This window comes from Typha latifolia, chromosome 4, assembly GCF_019914945.1.
Source record: "Typha latifolia isolate L0001 chromosome 4, TyphaL0001v2, whole genome shotgun sequence".
NCBI lineage: Eukaryota > Viridiplantae > Streptophyta > Magnoliopsida > Poales > Typhaceae > Typha > Typha latifolia.
In genome coordinates, this window is record NC_133089.1 from 17,499,656 (window position 1) to 17,521,330 (window position 21,675).

The 21,675-nt window shown below is 38.8% G+C and overlaps 5 protein-coding genes across 5 annotated transcripts; 4 read left to right on the forward strand and 1 right to left on the reverse strand.

Moving 5' to 3' along the window:
* Positions 1-2,777: 2,777 nt before the first annotated feature.
* Positions 2,778-5,484, forward strand: LOC140785504 (UPF0481 protein At3g47200-like). Its single transcript, XM_073133351.1, has 2 exons — positions 2,778-2,878; positions 3,551-5,484. Exon 2 carries the CDS (start codon positions 3,672-3,674, stop codon positions 5,316-5,318), a length of 1,647 nt encoding a protein of 548 aa, XP_072989452.1. The 5' UTR covers positions 2,778-2,878; positions 3,551-3,671; the 3' UTR covers positions 5,319-5,484.
* Positions 5,485-7,833: 2,349 nt separating this feature from the next.
* Positions 7,834-10,328, forward strand: LOC140786829 (UPF0481 protein At3g47200-like). The gene is made up of 2 exons (XM_073135514.1): positions 7,834-7,911; positions 8,474-10,328. The coding sequence occupies exon 2, from the start codon at positions 8,535-8,537 to the stop codon at positions 10,098-10,100; it is 1,566 nt and encodes a 521-aa protein (XP_072991615.1). The 5' UTR covers positions 7,834-7,911; positions 8,474-8,534; the 3' UTR covers positions 10,101-10,328.
* A 1,433-nt stretch (positions 10,329-11,761) lies between these two features.
* Positions 11,762-21,363, forward strand: LOC140786998 (uncharacterized). The gene is made up of 5 exons (XM_073135726.1): positions 11,762-12,457; positions 20,475-20,586; positions 20,693-20,886; positions 20,996-21,095; positions 21,184-21,363. The coding sequence occupies exons 1-5, from the start codon at positions 11,854-11,856 to the stop codon at positions 21,257-21,259; spliced, it is 1,086 nt and encodes a 361-aa protein (XP_072991827.1). The 5' UTR covers positions 11,762-11,853; the 3' UTR covers positions 21,260-21,363.
* LOC140786988 (UPF0481 protein At3g47200-like) lies at positions 13,722-15,709 on the forward strand. The gene is made up of 3 exons (XM_073135713.1): positions 13,722-13,820; positions 14,453-14,564; positions 14,696-15,709. The coding sequence occupies exon 3, from the start codon at positions 15,001-15,003 to the stop codon at positions 15,601-15,603; it is 603 nt and encodes a 200-aa protein (XP_072991814.1). The 5' UTR covers positions 13,722-13,820; positions 14,453-14,564; positions 14,696-15,000; the 3' UTR covers positions 15,604-15,709.
* Positions 16,532-18,164, reverse strand: LOC140786777 (auxin-responsive protein IAA30-like). The gene is made up of 5 exons (XM_073135422.1): positions 17,807-18,164; positions 17,468-17,700; positions 17,056-17,197; positions 16,894-16,955; positions 16,532-16,823 (listed from the first exon to the last, which is right to left on the reverse strand). Exons 1-5 carry the CDS (start codon positions 18,037-18,039, stop codon positions 16,786-16,788), a joined length of 708 nt encoding a protein of 235 aa, XP_072991523.1. The 5' UTR covers positions 18,040-18,164; the 3' UTR covers positions 16,532-16,785.
* Positions 21,364-21,675: the final 312 nt, after the last annotated feature.

Here is a 21,675-nt window from a genome sequence, read left to right on the forward strand (position 1 = left end):
GTGTGCTTATGTTGTTACTATAATTATCGAGATAGATTTAGTACCGTGCGATGATGATCCTGTGGCGCAGTTGGAGTTGGTTAACTTGGAACGATATTAGGCAAGTGAATCTTCCGTAGTCTAGGAATAGTATAACATTGAAGTGATATTTGACTTTATGAATTCGTGACATGTAAATCATACGTGTGCAAATATTAATTTATTGTTCAGCACAATTATATTTGCTTTACTACTTTATAGTCATTCATGAATTGTTGGTGCATACCTGAGTATGATAACTTTGATGTACATGTCATATGATTGATGATGTGATCATTGCACCACTTGCACGTATTACCATGTAGTTAAGTTTTGACTATACAGTGCCCTCCACTAACTCATCCCGGGGTTAATGATAGAGTTCATTATATGGTGCCTATAGAATAAAACGTCTACGCTCGAGGTCATTAGCCTGAGTGGCATTTAGGTGATCACAATGCCTTGTTGGAGACTAGACACTAGTGATCTGAAACTATGATTGGGAGGTAGAGGTCGTAGACCTAGCGGTACTCGCCCAATGACGCAAGGTCAGGGCGTTCATTGATGAGCTGAGTGCTCTTGACTATTTCGCTGTGCGCGATGATAATTTTAGAGAGGGATATATGAGCCTACGATTAGGGTTCTTAGTCTGTTGGCTATTGACAACCAGTTATATGTATTGCGCTAGTATGTACGAACGAGATTACCGCTAGATGTCTACTCCTCCTCGATGCGTGAAATGATGTGTGAGCATATGTTATTATGTGATTGATAGCTTTATGAGCATATAATGATAATTTATAGTTATGGCTCTGAGTGAACATGAGAGAAAAGATTGATAAGTTGAATGATGCATATTATGTGTTTCTTGTTAATACATGTGAGTTGTAGATACAAACATAATAGATATGTTGCACGGACGCACTATTATGATCATATTGGCATATATATATATATATATATATATATATATATATATATATATATATATATATATATATATATACTATGTGGCATCCTTTCTTGCACTACTTTTAGATTGTAGAGATGTATACTGGGCTTTATCATCACCACCTTTGGTAAAAATATTTTTAGATCAATGGATGACCCTGAGTCCATGGAGAAGCTAGTGCAAATTGGTTTATAATATATTTTATCTACTTTATTGTTGTAAAATAATTTAAATAGATTGGAGCCCCTGCGCGGCTATTTACTCTGTTAAAATATATAGATATGTATTTTGGGGTTTGTTGTGGCATGTGGTATTTTGAGTTTCTTTTGCTATATTATTTGTGGAAATGTTGAGTCTTTATCTTACTATTATGTAGAAACTTTGATCAACAGGTCACGTGAAAATCATGTGGGTTATACCCACATGAGACGCACGTGTATTTAGTGGCGGGTGTTTAAGTGATGTAATGATTTTCATGCTAATTAAATATCACAACTTTGTCTTTTATATGTAGTGCCCGTTGAGCCTTTTTTTTTTTCCTCTCATTTCACAAGAAATTTAAAACTTAATATTATTTAATCTAAGTTGCAAAGTACATAGCATCTTGTAAGGACAAACAGTCAAGCAGTCATGTAAAAGTCTCACCAAATGCAAAACTTTTAAGCAGCTATGAAAAAATAAAAATCCCAATCTTTTCGAATACAACTAAGGAATTCCCAAATAAATTAACAATAGAGTGTCACATTCCGCCGGCACCACGGGCGATCTGTCAGAGATCGTTGCGAATGGTGAAAGAGATCGAAATCGAAGTGGTTGCGGTTGAAGAGATGGAGGAAATCGTTAGCTTTCGAGAAAGGGCTATGAGAGCAACACAGGAGCAATCAAGGGGCTCATGTTCTATTTATTTCTTCCAATCCATGAACTAAACAGTAGCAACACAGGAAAGCCATATCGCCACCCCTACAAATCTTCTTAGTAGCACACTAAGACTCACATTCAATCAAAACATTTGGCAAAGCACTCGATATGATAGCACTCTAATCATAACTAATAGTACAACAGTCTAATTAATTTCTTGGTTTATTAATAGGGTTAGATCATAAAGAATGTTTTTGTCCAGCTAGCAGTCAAGAGCAGGCAATCGACGATATTATCACCCACAGATTGCTAAAATAGACGAACAACTCTACGAGGTAATTTCTGTACATGTTGAGCAAGCAGTCCACGAAAGACAGCATATAGATAGTTATTAGTCGGCAGCAATTAATTTGGTGGCCGGGTAACACTGTTCGAAGGCAATCAGATCGATTCTGAGTCCTGTACTGCTTCAATAATTCAGCCAGTAATGCATGTGTTGTTTTCAGACGTTAAACCAAGAAATAATTCAGCCAGACGTATGCAATTAGAAAGGAAATCTTTTTTTATATAGTGAAGATCGAAATAGACTACGATTAGCAATTTATTATTTCGGATGCAATCAAATAGGCAGTCTTTTTTTATTTAGTCAAGAGAAATAGACTATATATGACTAAATGCAATTTGATAGACAGTCTTTTTTTATTTAGTCAAGAGAAATAGACTAATATGACTAAATGCAATTAGATAAACAGTCTTTTTTTTATTTAGTGAAAAAAAAAACAGATTTGATAGGCAGTCTTTTTTTTTTATTTAGTTAAGAGAAACAAACAATGCTGAGCAATTAATTATTTTTATTTTGTCAATCAATCCGATAACGAAGGCATGCTCTTTTGCATTTCTATACACCCATCTGTAAGCTTCTCTCTCTATATATATACAACAATGATGTGTTTGTTATGCGAGTAGAAGACGATCGAGCTCACTCGCTAATTGCAATTTGCTGGTGATTGATACATATGTTACTGCTGAAATTAGAACGGCAAACCTAAGGTATGCCTCTTTTGCTAATTAGGCCTAACTATATGGTGAAATATTCACATGAAATCTCATATATATATATATATATATATATATATATATATATATATATATAAGAGGGGTATGATGTACGGTAGGATTCAATTGCGAGAGGTAAAGAAATAGTTTTGCTGTGGAACAATAATTTAGGATGTGAGAGAAAGATAAGATCTTTTATTAAAGTACTTTGCTTTCTTTATAGCATCGATTATTGATATGTTCTTCCTTCAAATGATTCTCCAACCAAATAAATATGTGCCTCCTGTTTTTATTTTTGACGTTTTGTTTCATGTTTTGGTTTGGGGGGAGGCCTCATGCTTGTTTGTTTTAAATAAAAAAAACTGAAAATTTTAATGGTGCTTCAACTAAATGGATGTCACTGCGATTTAAATTTTAGCCAATATTAATGTCTGTTGTGGTAGAAAAGATAGATATATAAGATTTTCTATGATACACAAAAAGATAGCTGAGTGCACGTTAGGATAATATTATAATATATTAAAGCTAATGATGCTAAATTTATAACACAAGCTCCACCGTATAGAAAATCGAATGCATAAATTATCTCATGCATTCTCAGCTACTCAAAAACAATTTCCTTTAGAGTAATTCGGTGAAATCTAAATTGCCATAGCTCTCTTCTAGCTATCTGCAGGTGGAATAAGTAATGCTCTTAATTACCAGTATATAATTAAGTGTGATCAAGCGGCTTACATACCTGTTGCTATCTATTACGAATTGGGGAGCAGCCGATCAGTAATAAAGAATGAGAAGGGTCAGCCGAGCTTCCGAAACAATAGTTGGAGCGGCGGGTCCAAGAGACATCTCTCAAGAGATCGAAAATGCTTCCTATCTGAAAGAAATAGAGATGAGAAATGCTTTGCTATTATCAAAGGATGATTGCATTTATAAAGGACAAGGTGGACAAACAACTGGAATCAAGATGATAAATAAGTTCAGGGAAGCTGCTTGCGAAGGAGCGGCGGCTGCAAGTCTCCCTCGAGAGGTTAAAAATGCTTCGAAGTTTTTAAGGGGCTTTTTCTCTCGTGAAAAACGAGATGAAGAACATAAGACAGATAGAAGTGCACGCTTTCTGAATTCCGTCCATGATCAGGTCAGACGAGATAGAAAGGTAAACAATAATATCTCGTGCACAATTTACCAAGTCCCACCTAAAATCCGCTCAACTCATGCGATGGCCTACACACCTATGTCTGTATGCATCGGTCCCTTCTTCTGTTCTGACCGAACTAATGAAGAACTAAAACAGATGCAAGACTACAAGTGGACTTGTGTGAGAAAGTTGATGTCCCAAGACAAATCTTCTCCTCCTCTCCAAGTCTGCTTAACAGAAATGAAGAAACTGGAGAAGAGAATCCGAGCCTCCTACTCAGATGAGATCAACATGAAAAATTTGAGCAGCGACGAATTAGCTGAGATGATGCTGCTTGACGGATGCCTCATTCTCCATCTCCTGCTAATGCATTCTGAGGGTGCTGAGATAAGAAGAACAGAGGCGACAGATGAAGATGGCATGCAAGTTGTCGGTATCTGGAACTTAATGAAATATGATCTGCTGTTGTTGGAGAACCAAATACCTTTCTTTGTCATCATACGCTTATTCAGAATGTATAAGAACAACTCTGGACCGGATATTCATGATGAACCAGATGATATTCTTGTGGATTGCGGCCTCAGGCTATTCAGCAGTATATATCCATGCAGAAGAACAGATACTTCCTTCTCTATTAGCAGTAAGCAAGTGCATCATCTGCTCCATTTGGTTTACCTGTCAATTCTTCCATCCCCTCCGTCGCAGCCGTCAACCAAAAACGCTATATTAGAGGGATCACCGCATCGGATACCAAGTGCAAGGGAGCTCCACGATGCTGGAGTTAAGTTCAAGAAGAGTAAAAATGCCGGCAGCTTCTTGGACATAAAGTTCAGCAAAGGAGTCATGGAGATCCCATCTTTGGAGGTGTATGATTACAGCAACTCACTGTTTCGGAATCTGATAGCCTTCGAGCAGTGCTACCCCAACACCCGTTGCCAGATAACCACCTATGCTGCCTTCATGGATTGTTTACTCAGCACTCCCGAGGACGCGAGACTACTGCACCAGAGTGAAATTCTCACCAACAACATGACTACTGACCAAGACGCAGCTCGCTTCTTATTCTTCAGCCGCCTATGCAATCAAGTTCACTATACAACTGACAATAGTTACCTCAGAGACCTGTGCGTAGAGGTGAACAAGTATCAACACTCAAGATGGCACAAGTGGAGGGCAATCCTTGCCGGCAACTATTTTAGCAATCCGTGGTTGATCATTTCGTTAATTACTGGTGCCATTCTGCTGCTCCTCGCTGCTGGAGAGACCTTCTTTACAATCTATCCCTTTTATCACAAATAAATTTATTAGTTATGCGTATATACCATGTATCTCTTTATATTTGTCGTTACGCTTCCTGTGTTATTGTGCCTTTTATCTGATATATTAATTTGTCAGTACAATCTATGTATTTGTGTTATGTAAAAGCTTTCATGCTAATAAAAGATCACAACTTTCGTAGTGTCCATTGAGCCATTTCTTTTTCCTCATTTCACAAGAAATTTCAAACATATCATTATTTAATCTTAGTTGCAACGCACATAACACCTTGTCAGAGCAAACAGGTATCTAAAAGTTTCACCGAATGCAAAACTTTTAAGCCGCTATGAACAAATAAAATCGCAATCTTTTCGAATCCAACTAAGGAGTCCCCATATAAATGACAATAGAGTGTCACATTCCGCCGGCACCACGGGCGATCTCCGTACGAAATCGTTGCAAATGGTGAAGAGATCGAAATCGAAGTGGTTGCGGTTGAATGAGAGCAACAGGGGAGCAATCATGAGGCTCATGTTGTATTATTTCTTCCAATCCATGAACCAAAGGTAGCAGCACAGGAATAATAATTAGATAGTAACATATATAATTATTACACATAATAGATTGTCTTGCTGATACGTACAATAGCAACACAGGATCAAGCATCACATAAACCAAACAATGAACAAGCAAATCTGCATAGTCACATGGCATGAGAGAAGTATTATTTCTTCCAATCCATGAACTAAACATACCACATTAATTTGTCTTAAAGATAATATTCAGTTGGTTAAAAGGGCTCAAATTACCGGAGTATTTTTAGGTTCAAACCCTAACAGTAATGGTTTAAATCCAAATATACCACTTCTCCACCGTTGTCGTTCGCTTATCATTGTCCACCACCATATTTACCTAATTCGCTCGAGTCCGACATACTCTCTTTATTATGGCCATGTTTTTGGGGATTCATAGAACTGTATATCTTCGATTGCTAGGTTGTAATAAAGTCATATGATAACTTTAGGTCTTTTGCTCTTGCATATATACTAAGACTTTGCTCCTTACTATATCATGTTTGTGTCTTAGTGCTTGAAATCCTATTTTTTTTTTAGTAATGTTTACTCTTTGAAACAAATATGAAGCTTTTGTCAAAGAGTCATCGCCTACTTTTCTTCTTATTTTGTGTATCATACCATCGATGAATAAAAGAATATATGTCTATGACCTTTCCATTAAAATTAAATTTAACTTCTCTTTCAAAAAAGAAAAAATAAATCACATTACTTCAAACAACTTTGTACAAAGCGCGGAGGGGGGACGGGGAGTTTCCTTTACTTCCTCTCTTTAGATCTGTCTCCTTCACCTTTTCTTTTGAAGCCCTCAATTGGTAGAATTGAGAGTCGGTGCTTCTGTTCTTCCCCTCCCGCTCTCGCAACTCCTCTTTTGCTCTCGACTGGTCTTCATTGTTGACATCGCCAATGTTGTCCCCTCACCATGCCAGGATCGTCCCAAGACCTTCCTCCTCTAGCGGTTGTCGGAGCCTACGTTGGTCAAACTTCATCGTGCTCACCCCTTTCAATTAACATGCACCACAGTAACTACAGCAACATCTCTCATCATTCTTCTTTCGCTTGTTGGTCCGGGTCATTTTTGCCGAGTATTGCTTTGTCTGTGAGATTGTTGTTCTCTGCTTTTTTTTGTAGCATTGGTTATTGTGGGGTTATTTGTATTGTGGGAGGTTGTTCCTGAATTGGTGGATGCTCTGGCCTAGCTAGTATCTCCTATCTCATTTTCTCAGTAGATTTAGTTGCTTATGTTGCAAATCTGTCTATTGTGCCATCGCATAGAACATTGAATCACTTTTGCCTACTTTATTCTCTCAAGCTTCATGCTGCTCCTTCAGCCTGTTTGTGAGCGAAGTATTAGGACTTGTAAATGGTTGTCACTCTATTTTTCTTCTTCATTCGATATATCTAGTTATATTTGCCAAAGTTAAATGAATCACTAGTCTATGAACTTTCTCTCTTAAATATATATATATATATATTAAGAGCATCACACACAACTTATTTGGTGATGAGGATCTCATTAAGGTACAATAGTCTCATGTCCCCAGGAGTGTTTGAGCAAGTAATTCATTAAGACAGCAGGGACAGTTACGTTGCATCTGGTAGCATTGTTTCGATTCTGAGTCCTCTACTACTTCAATAATTCAGCCAACAAAGTATGTGTTGTTTTCAGACATTAGGGCCAAGATATAATTCGAGTCAGACGCATGCAATTAGAAAGGCAGTATTTTTTTAATATTATTTAGTGAAGAAAAAACAGAGTACGACCAGCAATTGATTATTTCGCATGCAATTTGATAGGCAGTCTTTTTTTATTTAGTCAAGAGAAACAGACAATGCCGAGCAATTAATTTATTGATTTTATTTTGCCAGTCGATCGGATAACGAAGGCGCTCTCGTTTGTATTTCTATATACCCATTTGTAAATTAATTGCTACTCTCTCTCTCTCTCTCTCTATATATATATATACAACAATGGTGTGTTTGTTATACGAGTAGAAGACGATTGGCAATTTACTGGGGATAGACGCAAATGTTAGTGCTGAAATTAGAACGGCAAGCTTACGGTATGCCTCTTTTGCTAATTAGGCCTAACTATATGGTGAGATAGTCGCATGACATCTCATCACTAAGAACTCTTTGCTGATGAAACACTTCTTTCTTGTTTGTCTAGCTTTTATTTTTCTTGTTTGTCTAGCTTTGGAGTTGGTTCTCTCTATTAAGGCGTGATATATACTCAATATTGATTTCTCTTAAGCCTACAAAATGATAAGAGTTTTCTGCACTCAACATTGTTTTCTGTTTGACGATAAGAAGATAGCGGGGTGATTTATTTTTTTAAAATAGAAAATTTGGAATTTAATAATACCTTAATTAAATCGATATCACTGAGATTCAAAGTAATATCATACTTTCTTTAATCATCCGAGCACGATTCCATTGCTAAAGATAGTGAGTGTTTGTTGGGATAAATTTATAGTATATAAACTTCTAGTTATGCTAAATTGAGGTAATCCAATGCATCAATGGCGTTATCCAAAGCATTTTCAGCTACGTACCCAAAGGAATTAATTTCCTTTAGATTAATTGATTCTTATGTAAACCTAAACTGTTATCGCTCTGTTTTAGCTTTCCCCAGGTCTAATATAGAAGTGTGATCAAGTGGTTCACATACCTGTTGCAATTTACAATGAATATTGGAAGCTTTCTCTCAAAATTTCTGAATGTTGGGAGCAGACCACGACATTCATCGGGTCCAAGACAAAACCCTCCAGAGATTGAACATGCCGGAAATTTGTTTAAGGACAGGAAGATAGAACTGAGAGGCTACGATTTCACTGATGAAGATCAAGATGAAGAACATATAATAGATATAAGTGAACACTTTCTGAATTCCTTCCGTGATCAGGTCAGACGCCATAGGAGGGTACTTGATATCCCGTCCACAATTTACCGAGTCCCACCTGAAATTAGATCGACTCATGCGAAGGCCTACACACCTATGGCTGTACGCATCGGTCCGTTTTTTTATTCTCGAAGAAATAGTAAAGAATTAAAACAGATGCAAAACTACAAGTGGACTTGTGTGAGAAAGTTGATGCATAACGATAACTATTCTCGTTCGCTCAAATCCTGCTTCGCAGCAATCAAGAATCTGGAGCCCACAATCCGAGCCTCCTACTCGGATGAGAGCACAATGAGCACATTCAGCAGCGACAAGTTAGCTGAGATGATGCTGCTTGATGGATGCTTCATTCTCCATGTTCTGCTAAAACATTATGAGGAGGCTGAGATAAGAAGAACAGAGGCGATTGAGGAGGCTGAGATAAGCAGAACAGAGGCAATAGATGAAGATGACATGCAAGTTATCGGTCGATGCTGGATCTGGAACTTAGTGACATATGATCTGCTGTTGTTGGAGAACCAAATCCCTTTCATTGTCATCGTACACTTATTCGTACTGTATAAGAACAATTATATGCTATGTATTCTTGACGAGCCACAAAATCTTGATGAGCCAAGAAAATATCTCGTGGAGTGCGCCCTTGGGCTATTCAGAGATATCCATCCACACAGAGCAGATGCTTCCTTCTCCGATAGATACCGTCAGGTGCACCATCTGCTTCATTTGTTTTACCTGTCAATACCTCAATGTGCCCAGCCCACCAAATCCTCCCGAGTCGATACATTGGAGGAAATACAACATTGGGTACCAAGTGCAAAGGAGCTCCAAGATGCTGGAGTCAAGTTCAAGAAGCGGAAGAATGCCAGCAGCTTCTTGGACGTAAAGTTTCAGAAAGGAGTCATGGAGATCCCACCTCTTGAGGTGCATGACTACAGTAACTCCCTGTTTCGGAATCTGATTGCCTTCGAGCAGTGCTACCCCGACACCCCTTGCCAGATAACCGTCTACGCTGCCTTCATGGATTGCTTACTCAACACTCCTGAGGACACGAGACTGCTGCACCTGAGTGGAATTCTCACCAACAGGATGACTTCTGATCAAGACGCAGCTCACTTCTTCAGCCGCCTATGCAATCAAGTTCACTATCCGACTGACAATAGTTACCTCAGAGACTTGTGCGTAGAGGTGAACAAGTATCAGCGGTCAAGATGGCACAAGTGGAGGGCAATCCTTGTCCGCAATCATTTTAGCAATCCGTGGTTGATCATTTCCTCGTTTGCTGCCATTTTCCTGCTGCTCCTCACTGCTGGACAGACCTTCTATACGATCTACCCCTTTTATCACAAATAAATTTACTAGTTATGCATATATGCCATCTCTCTCTCTCTCTCTCTCTCTCTCTCTATATATATATATATATATATATATATTTGTCGGTACGTTTTCTGTGTTATTTGTCGGCACAATCTATGTATTTGGGTGACGTAATAGCTTTCACGCTAGTAAATCGTGGCGAATGTTGAAGAGATTGAAATCGAAGTATTTGCGAATGAAGAGACAGAGGAAACGGTTAACTTGGCTCTGCTTTAAATTTCCATTGCAGTTGCAAATCTTATTTTGTTCAAACAGTTTGGGGCAGATGTTTTGATAAATCATAAGTGACCGTGACGCGATCGTTACAAGATTATACAGTTTGGAAGTCCGAAGCTCTTCTTGAGTGATAACTCTCCTCTATGGAAGCCCATGTATCTAAGAGGGTAATCATCTACGGTAGGACTAAATTGTGAGAGATCAAAGAGATTTGCTGTGAAATACCTTAATGTACTTTGCCTTCTTCATCGTAATCGATTACCGAATATGTTTTCTCCTATGATATCCACACAAATGTGTGACTCCTCTTTTTATTATTGCATTCTTGTTTGTCCTTTGCTTTGGCTCCCCTCTCTCTTAAGGCGTTGTGCACTCAATACTGTTGCCCCATTCTTTTTCAGAGAAATGAAAACTTAATAATAACTCTATTAAAATAATATTATTTAGTAAAATTAAAAAGATATTCATATAATACAAATATTTTTAACCGTTTAAACATTATTCCATTGTTGCTAATATTGCCGTTTGTTATGCTAATAAAAGAAGCTGCATAGGATTTTTATGATACACAGAAAGGTAGTTAGTGTTTGTTAATATAGAATTATAATATATGAAATATATATAGTAGTGGCTGCTATTATGCTAAATATTTTCAAAGCAATTAATTTCCTTTAGATTAATTGGTTGTTATGTGGAACCTAAATTGTTAAAGCTCTCTTTTAGCTTTCCGCAGGTAATAGTAAAGAAGTGTGATCAAGCTGTTCATATATATATATATATATATATATATATATATATATATATATATATATTGAGAGAGAGAGAGAGAGAGAGAGAGAGAGAGAGAGAGAGAGAGAGACCTAAAATGGCAGAAACTTCAGTCTTGGCCGGCTTATCATCAGTAAACGCAAGCGGCCTAAAGAAGTGGAGTGTCCGAGACGTGATGGACGGAACGATCGACGAGATGATTGAGAATGAGGGGAAAGTAGGAAGGGAGAGATATAAACGACTGATGGACTACGGATCCTACGATTACACTGATGAAAGACAAGCTGAAGAACATAAAATAGGTATGAGTGAGCTATTTCTGAATTCCGTCCATGATAAGGTCAGACGTGATAGGGAACGTGACGTCCGGTGCACAATTTACCGAGTCCCCCCTGAAATCCGATCGACTCTCCCGGAGGCCTACACACCTATGGCTGTCTGCATCGGTCCCTTCTTCTATTCCGAACGAAATGGTACCAAACTAAGACAGATGCAAGACTACAAGTGGACTTGTATGAGAAAGTTGATTCCCAACGACGAATATTCTGGCTGGCTCAAAGTCGGCTTAGTAGTAATGAAGATTCTGGAGCCCACAATCCGAGCCTACTACTCGGATGAGATCAAAATGAGCAGCGATGATTTAGCTGAGATGATGCTGCTTGATGGATGCTTCATTCTCCATCTCCTGCTAAAGCATTCCGAGGGTGCTGAGATAAGCAGAACAGAGCCGACAGATGAAGATGGCATGCAAGTTATCGGTAGAATCTGGATCTGGAACTTGGTGAGATATGATCTGCTGCTGTTGGAGAACCAAATCCCTTTTGTTGTCATCATACACTTATACATACTGCTGATCAACAACAATTATGGACCAGAAGATTTTAATGGCGCAGGAAGTCATCTCGTAGCTTGTGGCCGCAGGCTATTCAGCAGCATCCATCCAAGCGGAGCCGACGCTTCCTTCTCTGCTGAATGTGATCCAATAGTATGCCATCTGCTCCATTTGTTTTACCTGTCAATACCTCAATATGCCCAGCCAACCCGATATAGGTACCGAAGCGCTCTATTGGAGGAAGCACCGCATGGGATACCAAGTGCAGAGGAGCTCCAAGATGCTGGAGTCAAGCTCAAGAAGAGGAAGAATGCCAGCAGCTTCTTGGACATAAAGTTTCGGAAAGGAGTCATGGAGATCCCACCTCTCGAGGTGCATGACTACAGCAACTCACTGTTTCGGAATCTGATCGCCTTCGAGCAGTGTCACCCCGGCACCAACTTCCAGATAACTGTCTACGCTGCCTTCATGGATTGCTTACTCAACACTCCTAAAGACTCGAGACTGCTGCACTTGAGTGGAATTATCAACAATAGGATGACTGCTGACCAAGACGCAGCTCACTTCTTCAGACGCATATGCAGTCAAGTTCACTATTCATCCGACCGTAGTTACCTCAGAAACTTGTGTGCGGATGTGAACAAGTATAAATTGTCAAGACGGCACAAGTGGAGGGCGGCCCTTGTCCGCGACTATTTTAGCAGTCCCTGGGTGATCATTTCCTTCTTGGCTGCCATTTTCCTGCTGCTCCTCACTGCGGGACAAACCTTTTATACAATCTACCCATTTTATCACAAATAAATTTACTAGTTATGCATGCATGAATGCATGCCATATTTCTATACATTTGTCAGTACGTTTCCTGTGTTATTGTGCGGTTTATCTATATATTTTGTCGCTACAATCTATGTATTTGGGTGATGTAATAGCTTTTCGTGCTAATAAAAGATCACAACTTTCGAATTTTAAGGGCTTATCTATGGTGCTCATTAGTCCAATTATTCTCATTTCTCAAGAAATTTCAATCCCAAAATTCTTTAGTCTAAGTTCCAAAACACATAACATCGTCTCGCGCATCGGATCTGGAATGACTGTTGGAAAGAAATATTGAAATCAGATTTGGTTCCAACTTGAGAGGGGTGTTTATTGGAAAGAAATATTAAAATCAGGAAAGAAATATCAAAATTAGATTTTATTACTATTATTATTGATTTGGTTAATATGTTTGTTATTTACTTTCCTTGTATATAACAGCTCTATTCTAATCTGTTGGATAGACAAGCTTAATTGTAGGAGAGATTGTTGTAATCTCCTCCTATTTATGTACTTGATTCATCTTAATGAAATACACAATTTTCTCATTCTAATCCTTTTACATGGTATCAGAGCTAGAACCCTAGCAACCAAGTTCTATTGCAGTCATATTCTAATCTATCGAAACCTTCATTACCCTCAATGGCTGAAGATAATCATTCTTCTTTCCAAGGTGTTGTTCTACCAAATCCATCAAAGGTAGGGAAAGAAAAATCCCCTGCTTAAAAGTCGAAAGTTGTGATCTTTTATTAGCATGAAAGCTATTACATGGCATATACATTCATAACTAGTAAATCTATTTGTGATAAAAGGGGTAGATCGCAAAGAATGTCTGCGCAGCAGTGAGGAGCAGCAGAAGGACGCCAGCAACTAACGAAATGGCCAACCACGGATTGCTAAAATAGTTGCGGAAAAGGACTGCCCTCCACTTGTGCCATGTTGACTGTTGATGCTTGTTCACACGCACACACAAGTCTCTGAGATAACTATTGTCAGATGCATAGTGAACTTGACTGCATAGGCGGCTGAAGAAACGAGATGCGTCTTTGTGAGCAGTCATCCTGTTGGTGAGAATGATGGATTAATCCCTCCTCATTTCTTGCTCCATTCATTGTTTCAGCATTATCTGACAGTAGACAACCAAGTTGGACATTACATGTCGACTTATTCCACCAATACTTTGTATCTAAAAATTGGTGGTTTACTTCTGTTTTTAATTTTTTTTCTTCTTGCAGCCCACTGTAGCACTCTCTCGTCTTTCCTTACAACCTGACTTAATTTGCTCCCAAAACTGACGCTCCTACTCATCATGCCAATCTTAATTTTATTTTTTTTGACATTAATTGAACAATATATCATAGTGTGACATTCTTTAGAGAAGCATGGTTGTATTAGATAGGCGACGATTAATCAGAAGGACTTGACGAATGGTAGTTATAACGTCTCGCTCTTTGTTTAATGCCCGAAAAGAGCAGGTTACTGACTTTCTATTTTTTAATAAGAGTGGCTAATTTTTTAAGGGTATGCAAGTCAAGTCTTTCTCAAGTGGATACAAAATGATCATTAGTCTAACCGCGTACATCTCGCTAATTAATTAATAAGTTCTTTTTTAGTTGCCAAAAAGAGCAACGTCATTGACCTTTTATTTTGAAACAAGGAATACCGTCTACTTATTGTCTTCTTAAACTCAACACTGCAGTCTTGATTTCTAATTATCTAAGGGGAAGCAATTCGATCACTCATTTGTTCTTGGCGCCTCTCTCTGAACAATTTGGTATGCTCGCTGTCACTGCTGCATATTGCACAGCAAGGTATATCTAGCTCTTGTGCTAATTAGGGATAATTATATGCGAGGGTGACTTCACATGTCAGCTCATAATTATGAACTCTTTACTTTTTAGCATCAGTATAAGAAATTTGCGTGTTTCCTAATTTTACCCAGTTAATTTCCCAAAGCTTCTTCTTGGATGCCATGGAAGTTATCGGTAGATGCTGGATCTGGAACTTGGTGAGATATGATCTGCTGCTGTTGGAGAACCAGATCCCTTTGGATGCCATCATATTCTTATTCATACTGCTTAACAGCAACTATGAACCAGAAGATTTTGATGACGCGCGAAATCATCTCATAGCTTGTTGCCGCTGTCTATTCAGCAGAATCCATCCAAGCAGAGCGGATGCTTCCTTCTCTACCAGATATCATAGAGTACGCCATCTGCTCCATTTGTTTTACTTGTCAATACCTCAATGTGGCCAGCCAAACCAATCCTCCCGAAACGCTATATTGGAGGAAGCACCGCATTGGATACCAAGTGCAAAGGAGCTCCAAGATGCTGGAGTCAAGTTCAAAGGAGTAAGAATGCCAGCAGCTTCTTGGACATAAAGTTTCACAAAGGAGTCATGGAGATCCCACCTCTTGAGATGCATGACTACAGCAACTCCCTGTTTCGGAATCTGATCGCCTTCGAGCAGTGCTACCCCGACACCTCTTGCCAGATAACTGTCTATGCTGCCTTCATGGATAACTTACTCAACACTCCTGAGGACGCGAGATTGTTGCACCTGACTGGAATTCTCACCAACAGGATGACCGCTGACCAAGACGCAACTCATTTCTTCAGCCACCTATGCAGTCGAGTTCATTATGCATCTGACGATAGTTACCTCAGAGACTTGTGCGTAGATGTGAACAAGTATCGACTGTCAACATGGCAGAAGTGGAGGGCGATCCTTGTCCGCAATCATTTTAGCAATCCTTGGTTGATCATTTCCTTGTTGGCTGCCATTTTCTTGCTGCTCATCACTGCTGGACAGACCTTCTATACAATCTACCCCTTCTATCACAAATAAAGTTACTATGTACCTCTTATATCTGTCGGTATGTTTCCTGTGTTGTTATGTTTTTTAATCTATATATTTGTCAGCACAATAATCGACGTATTTGGGCGATGTAATAGCTTTGTTGCTGATAAAAGATCATCAGAAATTTCGTTTTTAAAAAGGCTCATCTACAATGCCCATTAGTCCAATTTTTCTCATTTCACACGAAATTTCAATCCTAAATTTATTCACTCTAAGTTCCAAGTTATATAACATCTTGTCAGGACAAAAAATTATCTAAAAGTACGTTTCACCATATGCAAAACTTTTAAGCCGCTACACTAACAATACATAATAGAAGTTGAGAGGAACAAATAAGACATCGAAATCCAAGTGTTTGTGGATGAAGAGCGGTGGCGCAGAAGGGGAGGTTTGAGAGAGAGGTCGCCATGGCTCTCCTTGTTTCGATGGCCTTAGAAAGAGAGCCGCTCTTCTTGGGTTTTTTTTTAAAAGTCATTTTGGATTAATAAAAGCCCATGGGTTAAGTGGGCTGTAATAGCATGGGCCCAACTATCTCAGTTCTTATAGAATAATCACCATTAATATTGTTCAAAATATACCAATTATTGGATCCTCTGCAGAATCCCATTCCTTTTGTGCCTTTAAATCACTGTCAACCCAAAATACTGTAGCTTGAGTTCCAAAGCTAGATCTGTTTTCCAAAATCAATTTACTTTCTAGATGAGAATATTTAAGTCCTTTTCTTCATTACTGTAAGAAATTGTATCCCACGAAGGACCACTGGCCTTAATTATCAAAATTAATTACTGCACATATCAATCAAGTTGATACTAATTGGTTTCTCACCACCATACACATGGCCTGCTCCCCTCTACATGACTGTTGATATATAGCAGTTAATTACCAGAACAGGAATAACTAATCAAGATTCTCATAATTAGATAGTAACACACAATTTTTTATTACGCACCAAGGAATAATATAATAAGATTGTCTTGCAGATACAACTAATAGCAACAGTACAGTGCATCACATAAACCATACATTAAACAAGCAAATTAGACTTAATAACATAGCACAAGAGCAGTATTATTGCTTCTAATATCCATGAACTACACATACCACATTGCTTCAAACAACTATAGATATCTATATTTAAAGAGCATCGCACACAACTTGATGGTTTCAACTTCAGATTCTCCTCTTGCATTTCTCCATGGCTCTTGGTGCTGTGACAGATATCTAAGTCAACGAGAATGGCCAATTGATGAACAAGTTATGAATGAAGAGATTACTGACCAAGTCCTTTGGCTTCTGATCCTCTCATTATCCTCAAACGCTTGCATGACTCTACAAACATTCTGGATATTGATTTAAGAGAGGTTAAATTTTAATACTAGAATTAGGGTCAGACGGGTACTTTACTTTAAAGATCAAACGGAAAAGAAAATTCTTTCTTACTCCCAAGGGACATCGCCGACGAGCATCCAGTCCCCGTCTCTATCTTCGTACGTCGGCACAAACTCTGAACCATTTAGAAGATCCTTCAACTTGTTCTCATTCATGAAGTCTTTTCCTTTAATTCCTTGTGAATCAAAGTTGCCTTCATATTTGATAGAGATACATCATTAATTAAGTAGATTATGTTCTTAATTTTTAAGACAAGAATCTTAAAAAAAAAAAAAAAGAAATTCTCCAAGGTGATTAAATATACTTATCATTATCCATTTCACAAGATCTTATATATGCAATAAACAAAGTAAACATTTTAGCTAATTTGGTGGTTTAGTTATTACAAACAGCGTGCATAAGCTTACAAAAAGTTTGAAAAAAAAAATCTAAGTGTTTTATGAGTAACTTTTCACGTACGTACTTATGGTGAAACAGCTGAACATTGACTCCAATGCGGTGGATAATTCCTGGTAACTTTTGTACATCTTCAAGTCCACCTTGCGTAGATAAGGTGCGCCGTCCATGCTAACCTTCACGAGCGATGCGCCGTTTAAGGACTTCTCACCTTCGTGATCTATTTTGCTCTTCTCCGCTTGGACGGTCATGATGTTCTTCCTATATGATCGGACCGGCGGCCAACCCACCACCTGTGCCCTAATATTCTCAAAATTTCCATAACAATAATAATAATAAAATAGACTTTATTTTGTTCACACAAAGAAACACAATATTTTGAAAATTAGAAAGAAAGAGAACGTACTTGGGAGCGGGAGGTTTCTCAGGATCATTGACAGAAGCAAGAAAGTTAGCACTCTTCGCCTTCTCCGTCTCCGATATTACTCCCTCCTCCTTCCTAGTCGAGAATTGAAGCTTTAAGTTTACCATCTCCCCGAAGCCTCTCTTCGCCGAGTTCTTCATGACTTCTCCATCACCCGGTAGCCCGAGGCGGAGCTCCGTCTCCTCAAACCCTAACCCGAAATTATCCGGCGCCATGCCGCCACTCGAACAACTCAACCAAATTCTCCAGCCCTAGTTAAGTCTCTCTTCCTCCTCCTCCTCCTCTCCTTCCCTTCTCAAAAGCTTAGTTAAGATAGCAAGAGAGAAGAAAGGATACCAATAGACTATATATATATATATATATATATATATATATATATATATATATATCCCACATATACATAGATAGCAACTTTAATAGTTGTATAGAGTTGAATGATGTATAGAGTGGGGCTCCCTTTGTCGTCCATTCCATGGTTGGCGGGGTGCATGGAAACGTGATCGGTTGGGCCAAATGAGTAACCGACACGTGTCGAGATAGAGCAAGGGCCGATTTTTTCGAATATAAGGATATTCTTCTCTTAATATGATAATATAATATAATATATTATATATGGAATAGATGCGTGGCAGTTGGAGATGCAGCAGCCAATGGGAAGGCGAGATTCTGCTCGGCTCCTCGTGGGGCCAGGTCAACGCAGGTATAGGGGTGGAGTAGTAAAGCATGTGCATGGGGTCAAAGTGGGAGTAGTGTACGACGGTTAGAATTAGAAGGCCTTTCTAACGTGGGTTTAGGTTGGCATTGTCGCCAAACGGTCGTCGAACCTGGTCAGCTCCTATATCGAGCTAGATTCGAAGAGTTAATAGATATAGTGGGTAATATTAGGTACTTTGATGTCACTTTTGAAACCATGCATGTATATATATACATATATGTATATGGTGAGTGCATTAATTAATTGGATGTCACTCAACTTGTCCTTAATTCGGCCACAGATATTGCTGCTGCTTCTGGTGGAAGCCCACATGACTCTCCTCTCTCTTCTTTCACTATATATCTGCAAAGCCCTGTTATATGAATGGAGATGGCACCAAATTCCAATTCAAACTTTGGCACGCATTTAAGGAAGCAATTAGTTGGATCTTATTAAGATTACACGTGCAAGTGCTCGTACAGGTCCAGACAACTCCACATGCACACGCGAATGCTTAATTGCTTCTAATTTATACGTGGGTACGAATGTGTCTCGGAACACGCGTGTGTGCAGTCACTCACTCGATCGCTGGCAAAGACAAATGTGTTAGGTCTTTGTTCATCATCTGCTGCAGTTACCACGTACATGCATCCTTGAGTTAACTACAAGATATGTTTGTATATATGTATCTAGTTAACTACCTCTAATATTTCTAACTCGACTGATTAAATTCTGTCCCCACTCGTGGGGGCCACTGAATGCTCGATCCATATATGCATGCATGAGTGGATCAATCAAGGGGATGGTGATGAACAAAGGAGGAGACATCCAACCACAAGCTTTAAAGGGATTTGTACTGCCTTGGCTGGCACGAAGGGGAATAGGTTTGTTTAATAAACATCTACTGGACGTGTTGTGTTGGCTTTGTCTATATGTAGAATCTAACACAGGAGATAAGTTTTCTCCTGTCTCCTAAGCTTTCTTATGCTAACTCATCAAACTTACAACTCCTCCTCAATCCACTTATAATATTATTGATAACAAGTCCAAAACTAATTCCTCCTCCTTTTTTTCCTTTTCGTTTTAAATGGTAGACCAAGCACACTGATTCAGAGAAAAGTAGCAGTAGTGTACATCATTGGTGGATGTTCCATTAATTATTTAATTTGCTAGCTAGGTGTCATTCCCACTCATACATGGACCAGAAGTTGGACAAGAAGTCAAGCTATAGTTGGAGCATCATCATGTTGCCACTAATTATGGCTATACACGTGGGGATTGCTACATGACCATGGGAGTGCCCAAAACTCAAAGCTTTGCCTACAAACTCACAATAACATAATATAAAAATAAATTAAAAAATAAATTAAAATTTTTATTATATATATATATATATATATATATATATATTCTAACACCGAAAAAAATCTAAGAAAAAAGAACTTTTTTTATTAATTAAAAAAACATATCATGTGCATGGGTGTGGCCCCCCCGAGATATATTATACCTTTGTAGGGAACCCAACATGAACCGCATGGCCCATGGGCCAAGACCCCACTCACATGCACCCAAGATCCAATTGCTAACAAGAATATATTAATATACTCAATCGGACCACCCTCCAAGGAATTTTGTCCTCAAAACCAAGGCCAAATGCCCAATCTAGTGGCCTGGCCTGCCCTACATTAGTCTAGCATTGCCCTTCAAATGTGCCCCCCAACCCCCTCTCTACCCAAACTGTCACTGCCCCCACTTAATTCCATGCATAATAATGCCTTGAGAGAAAGAAAGTATAATCACATTCCCCTACCTAGATCGTCTACTATTAGTATATATAGATGCAGAGTAGCAGTTGTTAGTATTATATATAACTCCCTCTATATCTTCTCTCTTATATATGTAACATCTGTAACCACATCACCTTGAGCTAGTTGCAGTTGCAAAGAATGGAACAAGAAGCAACCGAGTTGAGACTTGGACTGCCAGGAACCGGACCGAGCGGCCCAAAGAGGAGTTCGTCGGAGGTTGACTCGGCCGAGAGCCGTTGCGAAGCTAAGCCTGCGGCGAAGTAAGTCATTCTATGAGATGAGCATGATTCGTATATATATTAGATATGTGAGTGCGAGTTGCACGAGTACTGGAGAAGTGATTGCTTAACGATTATAACACGGCAGGGCTCAAACAGTAGGATGGCCGCCGATCCGGTCTTATAGGAAGAAGAGCTTCCGAGCAGTGAAGACGGGGCGAGTGTATGTGAAAGTGAGCATGGATGGAGCTCCTTATCTGAGGAAAGTTGATCTCAGGCTGTATGAAGGTTATAAGGAGCTTAGATATGCCTTGGAGGACATGTTCAGCTGTTTTTCTCAAGGTACGTAGGAGGATCGATGGTATTGCCTCATATTAGTAGACAATCTGTTATATGTATGGAAACTATATGGCAACTTATAGTCTTGATCTTTTATCATCTTTTATATCAGGAGAAAACTTGATGATGGATGGGTATTATGGTTCAGAATATGTAGTCACGTATGAAGATAAAGATGGGGACTTGATGTTAGTTGGAGATGTTCCATGGGAGTAAGTATATTGTTTGATGAGAGTGTTGGATTTTATTTTATGGGCTTTTATGTTGACATCCCTCTTCTTTCTTTGTGCTCTTCTGTAGTATGTTTGTCTCCTCATGTAAGAGGCTAAGAATAATGAGAGGCTCTGGAGCAAGGTCCTCTGGATCAAGCCACTGAAGGTAATGGAAGACAAAAGGAGATGACATGAGCTATATATGCATTTTCTTTTTTGTTACTTCAAGTTCAAGAGAAGTTTCTGAGGTAGAATGCTTGATACTGAAACCAACCATTAGACACTTTCTTGCGTATTATTCAACTGTATAAAGGAGACTTGCTTGCCATGTGTAAAAAGATTTTGAACAAGTTCATGATGAGCGCAGAAGAAAAGATAAGCAAGGGAATCATATCAGTCATACATTTCTTGTCTTGTAACACCTGTGCTATTCTTCTAAGACATACGATATTATTGATGGGAAGTTGATTGCTTAGTTTAAGTAGGCAAAATTATTTGTTAATTGGGTTGCACAAGAGAATAAGCACCAATTGCATTGTTATCATTTCAGCATAACCAGAGGAAGTAAGCAAAAAAGAGA